Consider the following 25544-nt stretch of genomic DNA (forward strand, 5'->3'; position numbering starts at 1 on the left):
ACTGCAGATTTTCCGCCTCGGTTTGTTTGTGTTCGGCAGAAAGAGACAGGTGAAAATGTGGGAGGAATGGCGTGTTTCTGTTGAAGGCTTGTTACCGTGTGTTGTGCATGACCTTAGTGTTTGCAGAGAGGTGAAGGTGGCCTGATGGAGGACTTACAATGGGCTTTAGAGGGTGTACCGTCACCTTTCCCACCATATGACATCTGTACATGTGGGTAGTTTGATGGCCAGGAGCATGCAGTCCAGAAGAGGTGTAGCTTTGTTTCTCTACTGGGAGCAGTAGCGTGGCGTGGGGAAAAATGTAGGGGAAGCCCATTTTTTGGGTCGGGGGGTGGTCAATAACGTAACCAGATGAGTGATTACAGCGCCCGGTATCATTTTACACACATTTGTATCACACAGATGCAGGACTTGCACACGCCTGTTATCTAACCGACAGGTCCGCACGCACTCTCCAGCTGAAACTCTCTCCTTATTAATTTAAGCATTTGACTTATTAATGTATGCAGACAATCACACAATCTATGTGATTTTTGGATTTACCGTGCCTCTCAATTGCCCGTGACAGGTTGGCAAAGTCGATGAATCCTGAAGTTGCCCAAGGATTGTTCAGGGAGCACGAATCCTTGTCAAAAAGAAGACATGGCCAGCAAATTAGACGCTGAAGTTTAGCGCTTCCAGTTAGCCACTCCGTGCGGACATAATTGTCCTCATTGAACGTCCGATTCTCTCCCTTTTTCCTCTGCGTACACACAGCTCGAGTGCGGGCATTTGCCTGTCATCTGATTTAATTTGTAGTTGCTGCTGTAGCGGAAGTTTAGTAAAGTTATGTTTGATTAAGTACGCCAAATCTCCACCCTCCATAATGCTTCATTTGCTTGATAATTTCTAACGGCGGTGATGACAGTTACAGTATTAAAACTGATGTTGATGTGATTTGATTGGATGGCAGTGTCCAATCAAATCGCCAGCCGCCAGCCGCCTCTGAAGGGAAGCAAGAGGCGGCTAGCTTCCCTTGGCATGGCCCTGACCAATCACAGGTTGGCAGGGGCATCACGTGGGCCTCATCTGATTGGTCAATCCCTCCATTTTTTTTCACCAAGGGAAGCTAGATTCGGCTGGCCTCCTCTCGCAACAGTGAGTGCAATCTACTGTTTCACCATAACATCTAGAGGGGCGCTGTTTGTTTCACTCTTTGTAAAATACTCAATGAGAATGGGGGAGAGCCGGGCCGGCAGCAACACACAGCAAAGGAGAATTATCGAAACAAAACAAAGTGTTTGTATTTATTTATTTAAATTATAACTACAATCCGAAAAAACAGGGGAAGCCTGGCTTCCCTTGGCCTCCGGGAGAAAACGCCACTGACTGGGAGGAGGAGGTTTGGGAGCCCATGCTATTTGCCAATAGATAGAGGCAATACAAGGCAATTCCTCCTCATCCCTCCCTCTCTGCCTCTGTAAAAGCAGGGGCATAAAGTGAGGCGGAGCCCTGAGCATGTACACTCTCTCAGTAAACAGGGCTGCTGTCTGTCTAATGGGCGTCTGCTGCTGAGGCTCCCCCAGCAGAGCTGCTTTCTATCAGCTGTGCAGTCCAGCAGAGGAGAATATATGAAATAGTTGGATAGACCTGTTATGTGAGTATAATTGTGCATGCACTCACTTGGGGAACATTACCTTTGACTGATTTGTCCTGGCTGGCTTAGGAGAAAATGACGTTAATTGCTCAATGTGATTTGTGAGGAATTATGCACGCAGAAAAGTAATTTGTCTGTGGGAACATTTTCTTTAGACATTTTAAGACGTTGTAACTATAAAGTGTCAGTAAGATGCTTTTATGTAGAAGACGAATTACCAAGATGTATCTTTTAGATTCGCATTAGTGCTGCCGTTCAGTGACTTCGAACAGCCCAGATGCATGCCTTTGTGCAAGAACACACACACACAGACGCATTAGGATTTGCTCTCCTCAGAGGGAGCCCTGCTTTGTGTGGTCTGGTTGATCATTGACCTCAGTCTGTTGTCCTTCATCTGCCTCATTGTTTGGGTGACAGCGATGCTTTGTGACTTTTTTCTTTGCGTTTCTGGTTGTTGACCACTCAGAAAAGACTTCTAGGTGGATACACATTCAAAATCAAAAGGTAGTTCCTGCACAAAAAACTGAATAGCTTGTGTTGCACAATTGCCTGATCTTAATGGCGATGTTGTAACCACATGAAAGCGAACAATGATGATAATGGTGTTTTTCCTTTTAGGCAACTTCTTCCCATGTCATGTATTATTAGGCAGGCGCTCCATGAGATTCTGTGTTTGCTCGTAATTGTCTCCCGACAGACCTAACAGGGAGGCCAGAGAAAGATTTTATTTAAGTACCCGACACGGTTTCTCGCCTCCACAGTCCCCTGCAAATGGGAAATGTAACCAATTGAAGGCAGGACTCAAACTGTCCACTCTAAACTGATTTCCCTCAAGTCTAGACAGCTGGATTGTTCAATTGCATTTGCTGGACGTGTGGTCACATGCAGTGCAAAGACTGTCACGGAAACAATTCATTGAATAATGGGGTGGTGACACTTCAAAGCCAGATCCGGGGTGTTCGGTAGTTGTCAGTAAAAATCTCAAATCCCTAATCGAACCTCCAGAGTCCTACCTTCTCTCAGATCAGACCTCCATCCCACCCTGACTTCCACCATACCTTTGATCCTGTAATTGATCATTCAGGCAATCTGTCTCTCTTTCTACATCTAACGTGGAGCACACATTCTTCCTCTTCAACTTCTATCTCTCCGTTCCCTTTGAAGCAGCACTAGATGTTTCATTTATCCCCCTCCCCCTGCTCATCCATCTCACCCTCAGCCTCCCTTCTCCCATCGCCCCTGTGATGCTGCTCATTGATCGGTTTGCTCTGCTCGTCGAAGGTGCCCTGCTAAGATAACAATGTTGGTTCTTCTTAGATGTAAGCAAACTGGGGGTATAGCCTGTTTTGGCTTCAGGGGGTTTCTTCAAAGAGTGTCACTATCATATCAATGTATCTTAGGAAGACCTTGGCACGATGCCCTTTAACCACTCAGGAACCCGCAGAAATTCCTCTGCATGTCCTTAAGAGGGCTGTGTTGGAGGTGCTAATGCATGTATATGATATATTTCATTAAGATGAAAGTATAACAAATGTATAACTTGCAAAGTAACACCTCCCTAACGGTAATTTCTCAACTTTATTACATTAAGACTCCTAAATAGTAAAATACATTTAAGAGTGCTCCTCATTAAGCATCAGCCCCCCTTAATACTGTCAGACTTTTTAGACATGTAGCCTCAAGCATTGATGAGGATTAGTGTTCCCTTGGAGCTGCAAAAGCTCTCTTTTTGTTCAGTTTAGCAGTTTGTCCTGAACCCGTCGACACACTTTGATTAGGGCTGCTCAATTAATCGTATTTTAATCGCGATTACGATTTTGGCTTGCAACGATTATGAAAACAACATGGAAATAAAACGATTTTATTTTTTTATTTATTTTAAATGGTTTTTCAGTTGAATTATATTAAAGTTCAGGGTAATCAACTGTTAAAAACATACTGCTCACATTTCTTTAAATAAATGGATGTTTTCAAAGTACATGGATAATCGTTTTTAATAATCTCAATTATTGACCCAAATAATCGAGATTATGATTTTTGCCATAATCGAGCAGCCTAAATTTGATGTGTACATTTGGAGGAATTCCCCTTTAAATCATATGATGTCAAGTTGATGATCTAATGGGTAAAGGTTGCTGATGCTGAATCCAACTGTGAATCGCTTCTGGAAAAACTCGACTAACTCGACCTATGAAGATGGAAACTCCTTCAAACTTGAAAGCCAGGGTGCGATCTGTTCTCTCCGTTTTTTTCTTCATCTCTGTTCAAATCCTCACACTGTGGTGCTGTTTTCATCTTGAGTTGCTAGCACCCACCCTGCCTCTCAGTCTTTCACTAATACTAATGGCTCCTGGCAAAGTAAGTGCTTTTGAAACCCATAGGAGAAAATTGTGTTCAACATCAAAGGTGAATATTTTTTCGCTTGAGGTATTTGAATACGTCCTCGCTGAGTAGGGCGGACTGATCTGTGCTTCCCTCCCAGGGGCTTGCAGGGCATATTAGCACCGGGAAACTATTGTGTGATGTGTAATTTAGCACCTTGCTGCTGAAAGGGAGGAGGAGGAGGACTTCAGTGTGATAGTTATCTGCCTCAGGTGTGTGTGTGTGTGTCCTAGCATTACTATACTTGTGGGGACCTAAATCTGTTTACATAGTCACGTGTGGGGACTCGCCTCCCTTATGGGGACAAATTGGAGGTCCTCATGACGGGAATCAATAATTTTAGGGTGAAGACTTGGTTAGGATTTAGGTTAGGGTTAGGGTTAGGCATGTGTTGGTTAAGGTTAGGATAAGTCTCCAGGAAATGCATGTAAGTCAATGTAATGTCCCCTGAAGTGATGTGTGTGTGTGTGTGTGTGTGTGTGTGTGTGTGTGTGTGTGTAAAATTCTAAGGTCCCGTTTTTAGAACATTAAGAAAAAAAATATTTAAGTAACCAATGTGATATCTTTTCATGGGGCCCAAAATCCCTGGCGGTGCCCGTGTGTTTGTGGATGAAGTCTTAGCAAAGCCCAGATTTTCTATGAATCAGGTCACAGTACTTTTAGTTGGGTGTATTTTGTGTGTGCCCTCTGCAGTAGCTAAGAGACGTCTGAAATATGTTCTCCCCTTCTCGGCTGTCCATTAGAAAAGAGAAAGTGTGGTTGAGGAGGGCAGGGTTTGAATCTGACTGTTTTTTCTCACTTTGACTCAGAATGCTGAGTCTCGCTGAACTCATTCCTGTCGGACCTAGTTTCCCTTTCTTCTGCATTGCTGTTTCTCTCCAGGCCATCCCTCCCCCCTTCTCCTGTTCCCTCTTTATGTTGCAATCGCTGCTCACTGGAGGAATAATTCCCTTCCTCCTGCGGGCAAAGAGTTGCTTTTGTCCCACGCCTGCTCTGTCATGAGACACTCTTCAGTCGGTTGCTGGAGGGACTTTAACTCCACCATGTCATTCGTCTGTCTGTCTTCCTGTATCTCCGTCTGCAGGCCGTTTTCTCTCTGCCCATTGTGAAAGTAGCACTCTGCTGTCACATGCCTCTCCTTTCTCCTTTCTCCTTCCCTCCTGCTTCTCACTTGTTCTCTGACAGGTGGCAGAGAGACTGTGCAAATTCAATTTTGGGAATTGGACTGCGGCTTGCCGTCACACTTCAGCCCTAAAACGACCTCGGTGTCAAATTAGAACCAGCCCTATACACTCTGCTGTCAAATTAACATGCTACATATCTGCTAGATTCTCATTATACCTTTCACACCCACACTTTAAGGCCGAACTCAGAACTAATTCTCCCGAGCTGCAGCGGTGAAGGCTTGTTTTCATACAGAAGCATGCAACTAACTTCTAACCTTCAGTATAGGAGGTGAGAAAGGGCTTTCATTAAGTCCCTTTCACTAGCAAAAGTGAAATGCCTCTCCTTTCATTCCAGATGCATTATACAGAGAAACAAGAGCTGAGAACTGCTAAAGTACATGTGCCGACACGAATGAAGCTTCAAGCCCTCTGAACCAAAACAGTGTTCCAGTTACTGTCAGTCAGAAACCAGTTTTTAAAATAACTTCTTAGGTTTTTCCTTTGCGTGTAAACGAGACTTCACTTTGATTCCCACGATGCAGCTAATGAACAGTGTGGATCCCCTGATGCCAGAGGTGCTAACAAGAACTTTGATTGGTGGGATTTATTTTTGGAGTCACGCTCACTGTTCTTTGTCACATTTCAGCTTTCACAGAACATCTTCTTTTGATTTATACTTGTGCATTTGTTAAGGCATTCCCCCCCCCCTTCTTACTTTGGTATCTGTCTGATCAAGCTTATCTCCTTTGCTGATGCAATACTATCTGAGCACGATGTAGCTATAATTAAAAAGAAACCTCATCCAGACTAATTATTGTTTGTACTGCAGGCGTGTAGATAGAGGATCTACCTGGATGTGTTGCTCACAATTTGATAAAAGTGAACGGTAGCAGAACAAAAACACTTCAGAACCATGTCTAATACTCAATGTTACACACTTCAGAAGAGGTTCTAAAAAATCATCACCTAAACACATTTTTAAGATCCCTTTTTTATAAGCTTTTATTATTAAGCCAAGGTTGTTGTGTTTTCATCAGGGTAATGTTAAACTACTGCCTTGAACTTCCTGAAACTGACACGGTGTAGCATGGGCTTAGGAAGAACTTAGACCTTTTAGGAAGTGAATCAGTCCGAATACACACATTCCATTTCGCTTACAGAAACAGCGTCGGTCAGTACTCTTCTGGTAAATATTTGTGATCACAGTCAAATACAAAGAAACGTTGTCAGTCCTTTCTGATGATCTGGATAATGAAAACACGGTTTCTAAGTTATTAAGAGCTCAGCTTTGGCATACCTTTTCTGTATTACTTGTATATCAGCAATATATAGCTCTACCAGGAGCAATTGAATGGTCTACAACAAACCAGTACAATATGACAAATCAGACTCTTAAATAACCAGCTTTTTAAACCGTTTTTTTGTGTTTTGCTACCATCTGCTTTTGAAGGCATTGCTGTCTTGCATATATGTGAATTTTCAATATATATTATGTAGATTTTAGATGTGTTTTAGGTTGTCTAGATGTGTGTATGCCAGTCAGACGAATCAGCTTCCTTCCATAATGTTTCTCGACCATTTTAACGCCTAACAGAAAAGCATCCAAAACATAAACGCCACGCTTGGCTAGCTTGTCATAAAGCTTTGTCCCTTCACTTACAAATGGGTTTGTGCGGCTGCTGTGGATGAAGGCATTCTTCATTTGCCAGACAACCTGTGGTAATCACTGATCATTTGTCTCTGTCCACCATGCTGATATTCTGCAATCATAGGGCCAAGAGGACCTGCGTCCAAGTACAAAGCAGGCTGTGAAAATGGACAAGATGGAAGTGTACCTCTTTAATTATGATTGATATCAGCTGTGTGTAGCCGCATGAACCCGACTTTATTACATTCATTTTTTACTGTGTTCGCATTAGCCTCAAGACTTGGGTCATGAGCGCTCAGGCTAAACTGATTCTGGGTTTAGTTTGAGACTTGGATGTGTTGTGAGGTGAGTTGTTGCTCAGCTGAGCTAAATGAGTAACCCGATGTTCAGCACATCTCAACTCCCCTGGTTTTTATTTTACAATCCTCTTAACATGCTTCCTTTGGTGATTCACCCCCTCCTTTACTCATCCTTTAATGCCGTGCCTCACTTTCTCTTTTCTTGTTGCTGCTGCTTAATTTGTTTTTATGACTCGACCACCGTTGCTGCCATCTCCTTCAGCTCTCATTACCTGGTTAAAGTGACTCATCCATTCACCTGCTTCCTCAGCTGAAACTCAGGAAGTCCACATTTCCCAGCAATGACTTGCACTTCCTTCTATAGAGGAATATTATGACACATAACTGGACAATTCGATGACCAATAGGAGGGCAAACCAACAAACCTCAGACATATTGTTGATGTCAGTGGAGGTAATTATTAGAAGTGCATCGTCTGTATTTTCAGTTTTAACCGCAAATGTTTCCACCCCCACTGACTCAGTAGGGGGTAGATGTGTTGTGTCCCTGCTTCAAGTGAAGAACTGGCTGATATTTTCATATTCAACCAAAGTAAGCTGAAGGGAATTCTTCCAAAATAACTCCATGGACATATTTGTGCCCTCCGAATGGGCCAGCCTTAAAAACAAGGAAGCCCCCGCAGGGATTCATTCACACCATCCCTGAGTCTCAAAGAAACAAAACTATTTACAGGAAAGCCATTCAGTGACCTTGCACAGTCCCCCTCTCAACCTTCAAAGTGAAGTGAAGCTTGAAGATTAATTTATGTTTCCTTCAATCCCGGACTCAGAGGGGGGTGTTGCGTTCGACCTCACCGGCGTCCTCGCACTCTGTCGGAAACCCAAAACAAAAGCTCACTACGCTCTGTCTCCCAGCGGCCATTAGTCATGTCTAACCGAGGCAGCGTGTTTCTCCGTCTTGCTGTGATTGGTCTGTGTGTGGAAAAGAAAGACATTACAGTAAAGAGACAAGGCTTAAACGTTTTAACATTTTAACTGCAAATCATTTTATATAACTGCTGGCCATTTTCTAAATCATAAATTACAATTTAGAAACATTTGATGCAATCTTGCAAATATTTACAGTAAAACAGTAGGGTTTGTTTTAACAAGACTAACTATGTAAGTGGCTGTACAGTAAAAGGGTAAATGCTATCAATAGCACACAGTGACAGGGCTAACATGCTGATGATTATTGAAAAATAATCATAGTTGAGGCCAGAGCCATATAATAGAAGAGTTACGACAACGGAAGTCCAAAAACGGTTATCGTCACGTGGTTCATGTAGACGAGGATCGTTCCCCGGAAGTTCATGGCGGGCAATGTGAATGCATTGATTACAGGAGATAGAACTACGATTTTTGGTAATTATTAGTGAATAAAGGTTTTGATTTGCAATATTTATACAACAAATCGATATGTGCATGTATTTACATCAATATGTTTTAAAAAATAAAATAGAATTTGCTAATATTAAGTGATAATATTAGGATTAGTGTGAACAACTAGTTTACATGTTAGGCTAACAGTGCCTTGGTTAAAGAGCCTGTTGCTGTTTATTTATAGCTTTGAATTCTTTAAAACCAATATTATCTTCTTAAACTTGTATGGTAGTCAGGAGCATCACTTTCTAATGTGTATTGATATATTTAGAGGGAGGGGATCTAAAGTAATGCTTTAAAATTCAGATTAGATTAATGTCTACCATTTTCTTAAATTCATGGTAGTTTCAGTAACCATGGTAATTGAGGACACAAGTTATCTAAATGACTAATGTCATCTTTATGGCTTTCAGAAAGGACAGGAGACCGACAGGTGACTATCAAAGGACTAGCAGCAGCAGCATGATGATGATGTTAAATGTGTTGTTTTAGGAACATCCATTGCAAATACATGGAATTCAATAAACATTGAATAGCATATCATGCAGTTTGTCTGTGCCTTTTCCTCCGTGTTGTCCTGGTTTGCTGTGCTGCCTCCTAGTCGCCACCATGGTTTGCTGTGCTGCCTGGGGATGCTCAAGTCGCTCAGAGAAAGGAGTATGAATGTACGGCTTCCCCACTGACACAGAGCGGAGGAAAAAATGGCTGGCTCAAGTCAGCAGGAGCAATTTCACGACCAACAGCAAAAAAATATGTGATTTATATACAAACACTGCATTTGCGCTTTTTCACAAAACGAAAACCACACCATTGGGAAAGCTTAATGTTTTGTTTAATACAAAAAACAGGAAAAGGCTTGAAAAACACAGAGTTGAGACTCAGGGTGCAGGGTGAGGGTCTCAGTGCAGGTATTCAGGCTCCATTGAATCCCCCTCTGGTTCTTGTGCTGAAAGAGGGATAAACAGACAGGAGAAAGGGTTACACACACCTATATAGCACACCTATATAGCATACCTATTGGATGGGAAATTGCCTTGGGGAGATAAGGTGTGGTCTTTGTTCCCAACTGAAGTTATGGAACTTTATTATTTGTGAGTTTAACAAAGTATGACAAATGGCATCAGTAACATATGTGATATGAATTTCTATAAAGTTGTCTCACATTCTTGGTCATATTTTATATACAGTATGTAATGAGTATAACATGTCCAGTAAGTATAAAGTGTTTCCTAATACTGTGTATTCAACCACTATGGAATATGTATGTGGGCAGACAAAACTGAGTTGTTCTGTGTGTGAAGTAACCTCAAGTCACTCCGCAGGCACATTTTGATGCAGACCAGTTTGTCAAGACAAAAAAGGGCAAGACTAGGCTGAGAGCAGAGGCTATACCCACCACCTTCGTGCATCGCCCTGTGGTCAAAAAGAGACACCACGATTCACCCCGGGACCTGTATCTACAAAGCCCATAGCTCATGATCACAGCGATAGTGTGAAAGGTGACACAGGTATAATAAGTATGAACTCTTAGTAACAAAAGTAACATTTCTTATTTTTAAGTGGTATAATATTTTAAATGTTCGAACATTTACAGTGCCATGTCTTCTACTTACATTAGTCTCAAAGATTGAGGGAAGAAGGGAAGGGATCACTGCCCTCCACCTGCCAGAGGAGCGCAAACAACAAAAACAAGCAAGGTGTCCCGTCATGTACCTGGAAGTTTGGGTTGGCAAAATGGAGTAAGAGAGGGACTTGAAAAACCTTGGTGGCTCTCTACTCATGTTGTTACAGTTGTCTTGGTTACAGCTCTCAAGTTTTTTTTGGTCCCATTTCCACATCTTTAGAAAATATGAAAAAATTGAAGTGAAATCAACCTCATCTCTGGAGAACAAACTTCGATTTCTCTGTCTTGTGAGTTTGCAGTCTTGCAGTTTTGCTCCTCCACCTGTAACATCACTGCCCCTCCACCTGCCATACAGTAGGTTACTAACAAGATTACTTATATAATACAGTGATAGAATACATGTTTAGTATGCTTACTAATATAAAACAGTAGTATTAAACTTACCTTGTGTTTTCACTCTCACTTAAGTTCCTCTCCCTTTGCCATCAATCCAAAATCAGCTGAGCTGCAACATTATACACACAGGTAATAATCAACATAATCACAAGGACACAATATGGCTCTGCTAAAAACACTCACTCTTACACGCACCAAAGTTATATTTATCTAATATGTAACTCCCTCCACCCCCGCATACAATCCCGTTTAGAAGCCCCTCTTCTCTAATTCAACAACGTTGGACCAAATGACATTAAGAGAACGGAATTTACAATTAAAAGGTTGTTCAACGTGTGTTGCTAACTTGCTTCGGTATCCTAGCTTGATCTGTTATCTGTAAACGTTCCCTAAATCTACTAATTTAGGGATAATCCACTGACATCCTTTAATACACATGTTCAATTGAATCAGATGTACTGATAATATCCGCAATATAAATCTTTAAACTTCTTCTTACCTTTAAAAGTCCGTCACGAACGGTCTATTATGCTGCAACTCCACAGCTCTGCTAGCCTTGGCACTAACTTCCGGGGAACGATTGAGAGGCTCCACGATCCGCCATTGCTGTAAAAAAAGTGGTCCATTGGAGTGAACGGAAATGTCGTAACTCTTCTATTATTCTTTCACACACACATACGGGTATTGGGCCGAGCGCGACACCGTACTTCCGGTCTGCGCCGTTTTACGCGAGGTGCAAGCAGCCGTACACCGTCTAGGTGTTGCTAAGCTTCCTGTACTGAATATCATAGTCTATTGCCTTAATCAATATCTAGTCAACTCTAAAATACCACATGTATGCAATGGCATGATAATATTATTGTGACAAGTGGGGTATTCACCTGGTGTTTCCAGAAATTAGACGTAGATGCTGCCAAAATCGACGAAGGCCACTGTCGCTTTTCCATACATCTGCAGGCAGTCTGTAACAACCCACACAGCTCTAGTTTACGCTGGTAACGACCTAGAGCACACCCCTCAAGTCCAGAGATGTAATCCGAAGACATGCGAGTTCTTCGGTCGTTAAATCAGAAAAAAAACCTACTGCGCTCTGCCTGGCTAGTTAGCTAGCTGTTTATATTTGCACTTCCAGGATATTAGCACCTCCAGGAAAATGGCGCATTTATATATATTTATATGGCGCGTGTTGCATTGTGGGTAGCTCGTGACGTCACTGTGTGTGAAAGAATATGGCTCTGGTTGAGGCTATTGTTGATATTTCAGTCCGGACAAGATGTTGACTGCTTATTTTCCAACAAATCTTAGCCAACATTAGTAAGTTCGCCTGCTGCTAAAATTATAACGTTCAAATTATTCTTTCCAAACTAATCATTGTTAAAAGCATAGGCTATCCAAGTTGGCTATTTGTTTGTCTTTTAACAGTATTACTGTTCAGCAGCTGAGCTGAGTCTTAGTTATTGATTATGTTACTGCGAAAAAAGAAACGTGGACTAAAGAATGATTGTGCTTTAATGTCTGTTATTGATTACCTCTCATGTTTAAAGTTTATATTACCCTGTACCCACGAGTCCTAAACTTACGGCCGTCTCGAATGCACTTCATCACAGAAAGCCGATAGTTATGATATTCTCAGCAGTGATAAAACATACACGACTGGCAGGTAATGAGCAATGCAAGACAACCTGAACAATCCTTTAGGTTGCTACTGACATTTGGACTGGCTTCATTATACAACTGGAAAGAATAGCGAATGCATATGGTTCCAGCTCGAGGGGCTCACTAGAAAAGACGCTAACCAGTGCCAAAGCAGTCGTGCCAGTAATCTAATTATAGAAACTCTGGCAAACTATCTGTAATGATGCAAGGACTGCTAATTAAGTACATTTTTCTTTGTGTGAGCCTCTCTACTCGTGTCTCTCTTTTGTCAGTTGTGTGTTCAGAACCAGCAGCTGCTCATAAGTATTCATTAGTCCTGCGTATGGATTAGCTGAGACAAAATGTGAGGGTGTAGATTGAGCTCCACACCACAGCTGTTCAACACCACTTGACTTCTCTGACAACAATGTTCTCCGGTGGCTGTGGCTACTTTTGTTCCTGCTCGCCAAAGCATTGGTCACAGTGACTTTTCTTCCCTTGTTCATAACATCTTTCCCCCGTTCATTGGCCAAACTGTGACGAAACTCTTTCATGGATAGCGTTTTGTTGATATAACCGTGGTTCACTGTTATGGAGATTGCCCCCGATTTGTGGCCCCATTCCTCAGATTCTTAGCTCTAGTAAGTCTAGTAAGCCCCATATTTCATCATGTTGTCATCTGGAACTCACACACACATATTTGGACAACTGAGGAGTCTTTCTGCGAAGGAAAACATAAATACTTCAGCCCTTCATTTATCTGTGGTGTGTTGGATAAAAAAGTTGCAGTTTCCTCCTTTCATCGAAAAATGCGTTGTCTAGGATAGTGTTTTGTTGATCACCATGGTTCGCTGTTATGGTGAGTGCCCCAAATGTGTGGCCCCATTCCTCAGAGGCTCTGCTTTTAAGTCCCCTTTCCAGCATGTTGTCATCTGGAACTCACACACACACACAGTTTTTCTGCAAAGGGAAAATGAAATATTTCAGCCCTTCTTTCTCTCCCCACTTGGCACACATGTATCGGTTGCGTTGTGTCTCCCGTTCCGGACAGCTGCACTGACTGGCTCTCCCTGAAATCTCCTCTGTGCCCACATACGCACCCTACAAACCCGTGCATACTTACACCAGCAGGCCATAAGTCACCCTCTCTCCACCGCCTCCCTCCTGCCAAACACACACACATGTACCCATGTCATCGCTGCTCTTGTTTCAGCGTCTCCGCCCTGTTGTGCCTCGGCTAACTCCACTATTCGCTCTGTTTCCATACATTCCCCCCCCTCGTTCCTCCCCTCCCCTCCGATCTTCTGTCACTACAGCTGTGTGTCAGCTGTCGGCCTGTCCCAGTCTAGTCTAGATGAAGCCGAAACACAGAAGGTCTACAGGGAAGACTCCCCCAGCTGTCACTCCCACTTCGGACTTCCACTTATCATGAAGTTCCTTTCCTCTCTCTAGCTTCACCACTGGAAATCTTTCCCAAACGTGTCTCCAAAGTAGTCTTGGAGGGGGATGGAGCAATACAATTTGCTTGTTTTCTTTGTGTGATTCACTTTAACTCCGACATTTTGAAAACACTGTAGATCTACACTCTGTTGCCAGTGTTTTACTGTAGGTAAAACATACTGTGGCTCAGAAAAAGTCTCCCCCTAGAAATCTTAACTGACTAAAACTTGTACAATTCTGACCATGAGGTTTTGTGATATACTCAGTTCACACGTTAAATGATTTGTTGATAGTTTCTCCTTGAAGGTCCCATGTCATGGCCATTTCTACTGATCATATTTCCATTGTTGAGGTCTACTAGAATAGATTTAAATTGTGCAATTTTCCAAACTCACATTGGTTTCTCAAACAGCATCTCTGTATAGTATGTTTATTCACTCTCTGTCCTAAACGGCTTGTTGGAGCTCCTTCCCCCCCCCCCCCCTGTGAGCCCAGTGTGCTCCGATTGGTCGGGACGTTGCGAGGCTCGCTGCTCAGTGAGCTGGCTTACTGGTGTGGTTTCCGGGTCGGCGATACATCGAGAACAAGCAAAACTCATCCTGAGCACACACAAACACTCACAGCCGAGGTAAAAACAATAAGTGTGGCTTGATATTGAGTAAGAAAAAGGTTTATAACGCTGTGAGAATGGGTCTGCGGAGAGTATTTCTCCGCCATCCCAACTCGTCTATTACTAACCAGGGAGCTCTATGCAAGTCAATGGGACTCCCTGTTAGTTGAACATTTACGCTAAAGGTCCTGGTGTGTGAGGAGCTCCGCGCATTGGTCCATTTTGGAAAAATGGAAAAAGAGAAATCTCCAACGAGGCGTTCTGGGGCAGCACAGACAGGTCTTTTCTCTGTTAGAGTTTTACTCGCTACAGGGTGTACTTTGAGGGTTTGTGACTCTGCAGACCGTTCACATGCAGAAAAACCTTCATAACACACAAGGGGATGGGTAATAACCAGAAAAGCATTACATGGGCCCTTTAAAAAATCATTCAAGAGCTCAACTCTAAATCATTTTCTCATCATATTAGTGCTCTTAAAGGGGATGCACCACTTTTAGTGTTTTTTCTACCAGAGATATATTCATAAGCTTCTTGTGAATAAGTCATAATTTAGAAACGATCCTAATATTTTGTCCACCCCATTAATATTAATGAGGATACACTTAATATAGGACAAACCTCTCGCAACACATTTCAACACCAGAACTACAGCCTCCAAAAGGATCATACATTTTAATCAGCATCTCCCGGCAACAGTTTCACCAACATCTGAACATTTTAACCTTCACGAAGGGAGATTTATAGCAGCACTTTTGTATTAGACTGCATTAGTTTTCACTAAGTGTAGCTGACCTATTAAACTTGCAGCTAAGTGTGGGTGTGCTTGTGATTTTTAAGCTTTTAAGAACAACAAATGCTTAATGTCTGGTTGGGCGTTTTGAGCATATCATGAACTTTGCACTAACCTAGCTCAGACATGTTTGGATCCCTATTATTTAAAATTACTTTAACATCTGTCCTTCTCTCTCACGCATTTATTCTCATTTTTTCCCATCTCCAAAAATGACAGCTTCATCGGTTTGTTATTTACTCCAAACTACTCTGACCGTTTGCTCCAATTAGGCTCCCCCTATTAGGGAGAACGTGGGTTTGAATTCAGTTTTGCGAATACTTGGGCCGGCTAGTTATACCTTCTTCAATTACCAATAGGCTTGCACCCTTTCTACAGTCAGAAAAGTAATATTGTGTCTCTGCGTTCTGCTGCCAGAGAGAAAAACAAATGAGTGTGTGAAAGTGGCCTTTGTTATATGGCTTTGAGCTCGCTCCTCTGGGATTTGGACGATTTCTGAGCTCGGCATGCAAAGCGTAGAGAGACAAATAACTGAGACATGCAACGTGCTTTTTTTGATCGAGGGAGTTGAGAAATGGACGGTGATCGTGAGCTCTGCTGCCTCTTTATGGAGCTGTATGTGCGTGTGTGAAAAGGGCGTTTTAATACAATCATTTGTGGTTAATGCAGTTTCAACAAGCACAGACATAATCCTAAAGTCGATGTAAATCTGAATATCTCTTTTTTTCTCCAACAGGTATGCCTGTGGGCATCAGTGTGGCCCCTCACAGGTAACCAGGTGTGTTGCTGCTGTCATGGCAACCCTGCAGCTGCTTCCTGTCGCTGTGTTCGCTCTCCTGGTGGCGCTGGTGTCGTCTTCAGGAGACCATGAGTGGCACTTTAACCCAGGTTGGATAGATTTCTTAATCTTCATTTTGTTATTTTAAAACGTATTGTAACATTTTAACCCTGCTTGTAGTCCACTTTATTTGAAAAGGGACATTACAGCGGAGGAAATAAGTATTTGATCACTCGTGCAGGTCTACAATCTTGTCTGAAGTCTTTAGATAGCTCTTTAGACTTGCCCATGATTCTGTGGAAAGGTGTCTTTTATACAGGGAACAAAGTTGATATTATGAGGGATTACTTGGTTACCTTTTCTTGTATCCTAATAATGTAATCCCCATGTATTCCCTTACTCCACAAGCCTGATAATGACTCGCGTCAAGACAAATAATAACATGTAAAGGTCATCATCAAGTTCTTCAATGCAGCCCTTAAAAACCGTGGAGAACTCAACACCTATGCCATAACCAGATACCTTGAAGACATACAGTAGATAATAACATTAATATATAGACCAGCTATCACTAACATAGTGATCGTAATACTTCTGCTACTACAACTACTACTTCTACAACTACTACTACTACTATTCATCACACATTTAATTTATAAAGCACATGTCTTAGTACTTAGTGTATTTTATTATTTTATTTTGACTTTACATTTTTAGTTGTTAATTCTCTATTCCACATTTAAAGTATTTGTATTTTATGTCTGAACACACTGATGCTTCTTCTGTAACAAAGTAACTTCCCACATTGGGATCAATAAAGTATTTATCCATCTATCTACTTACAGAGACTTTACAAAAACATTTAAGACAAAAAAAAACATGCCATGAAATGAATTTAGAGACAATACAAATAAACAAAAGAGATGACAAGTGATGGATAAATTGTCGCCCAATTTCTTTTTTCTTGTGTTTCTGTCCTAAAAAGCTGCCACTTTAAAAAACAGTGGCAGTTCAATTAAATCCCACAAACTCATGATTGCACGTTTTAAAGCCCTCGCTGTCCTCTTTGTGTCAGCCATCGTAAGTCTTGCCGCTCCGACATTCTCCTCACATTCTCAGATCAGTAAGGCTCATTCTCCGGCCGCTATCAACAGGCTATCCTGTGTCCCCCCTGTCTGCCAGCCAGTCGAGTGTAATAAGAGAATGAGACAACCCTCCAACCCTCCTCTGGCTCGTCAAGCCCGCTAATGCACAGGCAGCTCTTGAAAGTGTCAGTCAGAATGTCGGGGAAGGGAGTGCACGAGGCTTAGAGAGCCAACCAGGTGAAACCAGAGCAGAGCCGACCTTCAGACTGCAGCAGACAGACCCTGAATGAGACTGAGTCTGAACATATTGCTTATTATCTTAATGATGTGATGATTTTGTTGTTTTATGCATCACTTAGTCTTTCAACACATTGGAGAAATCCATTGTTTCTTTTGATATATTGCGTTTTAAATGCTTTTATAAGAGTTGAATCCATGAGGCAATATGGAGTAATTAGCTGTAGGATGGTTTGTTATAGTTTAGTCACACTTTTCTGCATACTGTATAGTGTGTATTTGATAGATATACTCTAGAGCTGTATTACTTCTACTGTTCATAGGTATAGTGCTTAGTGTTTTATTCATGCCTTTCCTTGTTAACGAGAAAAAACTATTTCACAATCTCGGATCAATTAATTAAATCTAATCTAATTAGTAAATTGATACAAATCTTATCTGCACTCATTTTGATAATCACATTTTTAGACACTTTCAGCGTAGCTCTTGTGACGGCAATGTTGAACAAATAATCGAATTATCAACTAATTATGCCCGCATACAATGAGTCTAGGATTTGTAGCTACAGTAGATTGAAGTAAAGTCAATATTTGGAGATGGATAACCAGACTACGATACAACGCAGACGGTTTGTCCAGAAGAATACATCTAAAGCCACCGTGGGCAGGAAGGTTTAAGTAAGTGTGATGAAAGTGTTATGACAAAAAAGGAAAGTGAGAGCAGAGGACACACGGAGGGGGAGACGGAGAGGTGAGAAGATTACAGATGGCGGGGTGTTGACTGGCGATGTGTGATGATGAGGATGATGATGTAATAAAATGGGCACCTGCTCACAGGGCGTGGATAAACTGTGTGTGTGTCATTGGGGTTTTAGGGGTTTGTCATTCAGCCCAGCATTCCTGTCCACTGACTCAATGACAGAAAGTGAGTTAGACGCCCAGCCCACCCGCCTTTTTCTGTCACCCTCAGCCTCTCCTCCGTATCACTGTCAGGACCCCTTTCCACTTTATCACTCCCAAAACCCTCCCTCAGCCCCCGCCCTCTCCCCCATCCCCTCCTCTTGACTGACTTCAGAGCAGATAGCTGTGGCGTTGGGTAATCCCTGCCCGGACCGCACTATCTGGATCATTTTATAATGCTGCCGCTGGACTGGAGTGGTGGCAGATATCTGAGACCTGTCTGCGTTCTTTCAGTCGCTCTGCGGTTTCTCTCGGTCTTTTGTTCTCCGGCTGCAAATCCCTGAGCTGTGGTAACTGGAACGGGGGCAGGAACGCTGGGCTTTGTGTGGGACAGAGAGCGAGAAAGACAAGACGAGACACAAAAGAAAAGACAGGAAAGGTGTTGACTGTGGAGATACTGCAGGTCCATTATACACAGGTCCATATAATACAGTGTAGTTTGCCGTATATACTCAGTGTTTTAGTTTCCTTTAGCTTTTAAGATTATTTGTATAGTTACATTTAAAGTTGGTGTAAATACTTGTCTTTAGAATGTTTATGTTCGCACCACCAGATACCAAAGCCAATTCCTTGTATGTGTAAACGTACCTGGCAGTAAACTTGATTCTGACTCCTGCGGCGGTCAGACTGAACATCCACCCCGGCCCCTGGTAAACAACAACAACAACAAGCAAAACAGACAGTAACGAATATCTTGTGCAACACTATTGCTTATGTGCTATGGTGTTGCACAAGATGGCAAGATAGAAATATAGATGAGAGCAATCCATCCGGGTACTTCCCCTTTAGGTCACTGCCGCGCCTCTTATTGGGTGAAAACATTCGCTGTCATTTAACTTGCGGTAAATACAGATTGTGAAGTTTTGATGTTTGATTGATGTTAGCCTCATTAGCATCACAGTCAGAATCAGAAGTGTTTCCAATAGAAGAATAATGTATTGATGGACTGGGTCCCATTGATAAAGATCTCTGTCCTCCCTGCGAAGCAACAGATCTTTTCTTTTACCGTCCATATTTTCAAGAGAAAGTAAAGAAAATCACAACTTTGGATCATTTTAGTTGTTTGCTGTGCGATACACGCTGTGAGTCCATTTTAAGACTGTCTGATTCCTCAGGGCACTTGGTACACTACGTTTTCAGATACATTTGAATCATGTTGTCATTTTTGACAGGGCAAAGCTCAGGAATAAGTGATGCAAAACCCTGCGATTACGTAACACACACCCTCATTAGTACTGGCTGTAGCACTGGCTGTACCTCCAGAGATCCTGTAAAAGAAATCAGAGTGGGCAGGAACAATTAACTGCAGAGTTTCTCCTCTCTCTCTCTGTGTGAGTTATGAAGCATGAAGTCCGGAAGTTTTCCCAGAGATGACATAACAACATTATGCTCCGTGACCAATGATGGCTGCTGACACTCTAATGGAAATATTAAGTTTCTCTCGGACATGTGCTCCACAGGGATGTTGCTCATGTCTGTCTCTCTCCCACTTTATCTTAATCTCTCTTCTCCTCGATCTCCCCTTGCAGCTCAGTGCCGTTACGCCCTGGGGATGGAGGATGGCACCATCCCAGACTCTGACATCACCGCCTCCAGCGCCTGGTCCGACTCCACGGAGGCCAAACACGGAAGGTAGGAAGTGTGTGTGTGTGTCTGTTTGTGTGTGTGTTCTCACTCGTCACCGGCTTGAGCTTCAACATCAAGATCCATGTATTTCTGATCCTCTCCAGAATGGAAGGAGTCATCACATACAGAGCATCAACTAGTTCCTGAACAGTGTCCTTCACATGCTGATATCCAAGAGAGGGAGTTACACAGTCACAAGATGGAGGAATAGAAAGCAGTCTTCAATGTTTACTTCAGATTAGCTCCACGTCAGAAATGAGCATGCTTCTCATATGTCTCTCTCCATAGAGGCTGAATCATCATGTTAATCACATAGCTATCATATGCCTCAAACAGTCCTGATGCTCTTCTAGGTAATCACACATCCTGTTACGTTCACAGCTGCAGTTGGGATACCTTTGTTATCATGTGTTACTCTGATGGGAAAATACTGAATGTCCTCTTCCTGTGTGTGTGTGTGTGTGTGTGTGTGTGTGTGTGTGTGTGTGGTGTGTGTGTGTGTGTGTGTTGTGTGTGTGTGTGTGTGTGGTGTGTGTGTGTGTGTGTGTGTGTGTGTGTGTGTGTGTGTGTGTGTGTGGTGTGTGTGTGTGTGTGTGTGTGTGTGTGTGTGTGTGGTGTGTGTGTGTGTGTGTGTGTGTGTGGTGTGTGTGTGTGTGTGTGTGTGTGTGTGTGTGTGTGTGTGTGTGTGTGTGTGTGTGTGTGTGTGTGTGTGTGTGTGTGTACTCCTGTACTCCTGTTCTGGGTTGCTTTCCAGTGAAAGGGGTTGTTGGGTAATGATGTAATAGAGACTTTTCCTGTAGAATATTTTTGTTAAACCAGGTTTTCGATGAAGGGAATATTTTTTTGATTTGTACAGCAGCCAATAGGAACGCCCTCTCTGACCTGTGATTGGCCAACGTTTCCCATCACAGGCTACATTTCCTGAAGCCCAGGCTTAAAAACAGAGCCACGGTGAGCTGTACAGTGTAGCTTTCCCAGAACTTTGATAATATGCTGAAAGGTTATAATAGATTATTTGCCAAGCGAAGCCAAACACTGACAGCCTAGCCCAGCTTTCAACAATTTCTTTTATTTAAAGGAAAATGGCTTTTTTGTATTCCTGGCAGTCATTTGTTTGTTGTTGTGAGATAATGCAGTGCAGACTTTTCAGATTAGTTTCAATAAAACTGCATGCAATAGCATGACAGACATAAATTAATTTAGACTTGATGCTTACTGTGATGGATTACACAACTCCAGTGAGTTACAAGAGAGGGCTAATTGATGTAATACCATTCAGAAAAGGAAAACAGTTGATTTAAACTACATAAAAACGTCTAATCATGTTTTGTTAAAAAGGACATAATATGCTAATTTCCAGGTTCTCTTTAAGTTATTAGCTGTGTTGTAAAGTGTTTGTTGTTATTAGTAAATTGACTTAAATATGTGAGCAAAAACCTCCTCTGGCATGTATCCTTTAATCCAGGGGTGTCAAACTCAAATACACAGTGGGCCAAAATAAAAAAAATGGGTACTAGTGGAGGGGCGGACTGGTTCAATGTTTATAGCAAAACGTATTGAAATGAACTCATTGCACATATTAAACCTGGAACTAACTAAGCTTAAATGATTAAAAACATTAAATAATCAGTTGCATTCATTTCTTATGGCTCTATCTGCAGAGTCATTTCTTATGAGTACATTTTCCCACAGGCCAACAACAGCTTCAAAAAAACTACAAACCAAACCTGCCCTGTTGTCTCAAGAGAAAGAAGTGCAGAAGGAAACATCCATTAAACTCAGTGTGCTGCTCTGTGAAGCTAGTTCAGATACTTGGCATCTCATCTCGGGTGCAAGTTCATCAATGTTTGGGCTCAGGCTCTGAGCTGAGGAGACCCTCAGGATGGAGTGAAGTTGTGCGTGCAATATACCGGCCGGCCAGATCTAATAGTAATTAGAAATGATCCTGCGGGCCGATATTAAATCCACCAAGGGCCTGATTTGGCCCCCGGGCCTTGAGTTTGACACATGTGCTTTAAGCTAATTTAGAACTGCTACTTTTAATGTGTTGGTTCTTGATAAAGGGTATTAAATAGTTTGATGCTTTTTGAATTACGGCCAAATCTTTCCACCTATTTGTTTAGCGATTTGACAGTAGATTATTTGTAACTTCATATTAATTTGTTCAGATTTTTAGGGGAAATGATCTGTGTTGGCATTAAAACAAGAAAGGTTCAGATGTCATATTGGTCATTTCACACAACCAGTAACTTGGAACATTTTATGATTGACTTGCTGTACTTTATGGCAAATGATCTACTTTAAAAACACATTAAGTCAAGTAGCAGAGGTTTGACTGGAATAATAATATTCTCGTTCAGGAACACTTTACTGCAGAGTGATGTGTTCGTCTGCGCGACTCTTTTTTTCAGTCTGTTGGCACCACGCCTAAGTAATTTGTCCGAGGTCTATTAGATTATGATAGAAGATGATAGTGTGTGTCTTTTCAAAACCCACCGGCTAATTATATTACCACCCTGTCTGTCTGTCTGTGAGGTCAGATTCCTGAGAGCCAAGTTAGGCCTGCAACATGCTAAAGCGATGCACTCAGGGGATCGTGAGTGTGTGTGTGTTCATTTGTCTCTATTGGCTCAGTGTCTAACCATGTGGAAATGATTGTTCGCCCAAGCTTTGTTTTCTAAGAGTCACCGGGGACACTCTGAGGGAGAAAGAGAGAAGTATAAAACGAAAGGTGGATCTCTGCGAAGGTGTGCTGAAAGCTGCATAGAAATGAATTTGGTTTCTTGGAAAGGTGTAGGGAGGGATGCAGAGCTGGTAGGTATTTCTCTTGCTCAGCATATTGGTTTCAGGGAGTGGAGAATAGTTGGAGGGAAAAAGAGAAATGAGAACGAGGGGAGAGGGATGAATACTTGGCTGGTATTTAGGTAGGAAGCAGAGCAATAGCAGAAGAAGTAGGTACTTGGCAGAGCGTCGTAATGATAATCCTGCTGGCTGGTTAGCGGTTGAGCTCTGCCTCATTCCTCCATCACTTTGTGAGGCTCTTATGTGTTGATAATCATCCTGTGGTCTTAAGTCTTCATGATGTCACCCACCGAGGGGGACTGATTGAAATACCCTCGCCTCTGTCAGTGTGACCGAGTTGATCCAGTGATTTGTTTTGGCGGTTTTAGAAGCAGTTTTCATTTTGAGAGAAGCCCCACAGTGGTCAGAGTTGTGGCCTGGCGTCTCCTCCAAAAGCTCCTCGTACGAATTGATCCGACGTCACAGCCACACCAAGCCAACTTTGAGGTCTTCATGTGGCCGATGTGTGGTGGGAGTGTGGACTTTTCTTCCCAGGCTGCATAGACGAAGGTCACGCTGAGGGAAAATCTTTTTAATGCTGCATGTGTGTGGTCAGGAGCCTCGAGGAGCTGCGAGGAAAGATTGAACCTGACACCAGATCTTGTTATGAGGTTTAAAGAGCCAGTCATTTTCACTCTACTCCTTTCATCCTCTCTTCATGTGAAGTTTCCTGCCGTCTCTCTCTCTCTACTGCCTACTGTGCGTCTGTAGCTATAGCCAGGCTTTCTCTCTCTTTCAGACTGCATTGCCCAATTTACAAGTCATCGTTTGGCTGCTCTTGAATCGATGTGTGTTTTGGTAGAAGAGGCTCGGACTGTTTGTGTTTTTGATTCTCAGTTGTGCCTCTGTGGCTGCCGGCTCTGAGACTTTTGATGTATTCAGTCTTGTTTTGGGTTTGTTTGCTTCTCTGAATGTTTGGGTGTGGGACTGGGAATCGGTGAACTTTTCAGTTTTTATTTCAACATTTGTTGGGGTTGTTTTCTTGCTCTAACTTTTAATAATGCTGTGTTTCTCGCAGGTTGAGTACTGGAGAGGGCGATGGAGCCTGGTGTCCTGCAGGATCTGTTTTTCCCAGTGAATCAGAATACCTTCAGGTCAGATACGCTTCTCTGATTGGAAAAGTTAGAATTGGTACTAAAAGGGCACACGGAGAGTAGAGAGCTCCACAAAGGGCCCTAAAAGTAATGGGTTCTTCCTTGACCCATGCTACACTCCTCCACCAAGATTCGGGTCAGCAGTTTTTCTCTAACCCTGCTGACAAACAAACCAGACCAAAACATAAGATTAGTGAAGTTTATAGTGTTTACCAGAACCTTTTGACATTTACTTTTACCGAATAACATTACATTGTTATCATTTGTTAAATAATTACTAAGGAGAGGATACAGAAGGTCATTGATGATTTAATAACAGCTTTAATCCAACCAAGGCAATACTTTGGAGATTTAATAACTTCATGATGAGTTTGTGGGCTCTGTCTGCAGTAGAGTGAATTTTGAGGAATGTACTAAATATGAAGCTAAAGCCAGAGGGTGATTAGCTTAGCCTAGCATACAGACTTAACCTAGGCCCCTGGCTAGCTAGCAGCACGCTCCCAGCAGCTCTGTGCCTGAACTGATTACATTTTAAATTAAACAGCTAATCCCCCTCAGGATGTTTCTACCACTTGCTTTTAAAAATGAAACTTCTCCTACAGAAAAACAACAAGGTGCATAATCTAATAGGTGAAATATGAATAATAAAGTTGTTTATGGCACTTACAACAGTCATTCTCCCTTTTGTACTAACCATTCTACAGTCCGAGTCTTCTTTAAAGCCCATTGGTAGCACTCACTTCCTGTTTGGCACATGGCTGCCAATGACCAGACAATAACATGACCTTATTAAACTAACACGGTTGGTTGTTTAATTGCATTTCACCAATAAAATCATTCATTAATAATAAAAGTGCAATAAAAGTCTTTTTATTTCATTATAGTGTACAGTAATCGATGCCATATCACAGTACACTCACTACACTCCCCCCTCCCTCCCTCCGCACATGCCCACACATGCTTATCAAGATAACTTAAACAACCGAGACATGAAAATAAAATTGCATTTGAGTCCATTTTTTATTAACAATGTAAATGATTACAGTGTCTTTACCGTTATGACCAGACATGACTCTTTTTAGCAGGTTGAATGCAATTAGCATGCACTACCCACAATACCTCACCGAGGCCTGGGTTACAACAAACTACCTCTATTGTGAATCTGTTTTGCCTGCAGGATGATATCAATAATACAACTTTATCCAACATTCACAAGTGTGACATACTGTATTCAGCTGTTCATGTTTCCTCGATCTAATTCCTTTATCTGTATCAAATCAAGTTTTATTTATATAGCACATTTTTAAACGATTTTTGGTCGAGCCAAAGTGCTGTACATATAATAAAAATAGCCTACAGTAAAGACACTTTACAGCAAATACAACAGCACAGTTTGTGCAGAATATCAGTATGAGAAAACGACACCCTCTGTCCTTAGACCCTCTGTCCTTAGACCCTCTGTCCTTAGACCCTCTGTCCTTAGACCCTCTGTCCTTAGACCCTCTGTCCTTAGACCCTCACCGTTTGTTTGTTTCTTAGTGAGTGACTCGTGTTTTGATGATGTATTTCTTGTCTCCTGCAGGTCGACTTGCACAAACTGCACTTCCTGGCTCTGGTTGGTACCCAGGGTCGCCATGCCGACGGGCACGGGCAGGAGTTCGCCCGCAGTTATCGGCTCCGCTACTCCCGAGACGGAGTGAAATGGATCACCTGGAAGGACCGCTGGGGCCGGGAGGTTCGTCTTTATCTCTGTTAATTAAAACGGAGCAGCATACTGTCACTGTCTCGGTGAACTCTGATGAAGTACAGTGACATTCTGAATGCCAATGAACGAACTTTAAGGAAAATGAAGCAAGTTCTCCTTTATTGATAGGAAG

General features: G+C 42.3%; 1 protein-coding gene across 1 annotated transcript in view; it reads left to right on the forward strand.

Annotated features, from left to right (window-relative positions):
* Positions 1-25544, forward strand: part of ddr1 (discoidin domain receptor tyrosine kinase 1) — a 63968-nt gene that overhangs the window by 1435 nt on the left and 36989 nt on the right. The window contains 4 exon segments of the mRNA XM_034221615.1: positions 15784-15935; positions 19636-19738; positions 23592-23667; positions 25250-25402. Coding sequence (XP_034077506.1) covers positions 15842-15935; positions 19636-19738; positions 23592-23667; positions 25250-25402 — 426 coding nt within the window. The 5' untranslated portion in view covers positions 15784-15841.

Source organism: Gymnodraco acuticeps, unplaced genomic scaffold (genome assembly GCF_902827175.1).
Source record: "Gymnodraco acuticeps unplaced genomic scaffold, fGymAcu1.1, whole genome shotgun sequence".
NCBI classification, from domain to species: domain Eukaryota; kingdom Metazoa; phylum Chordata; class Actinopteri; order Perciformes; family Bathydraconidae; genus Gymnodraco; species Gymnodraco acuticeps.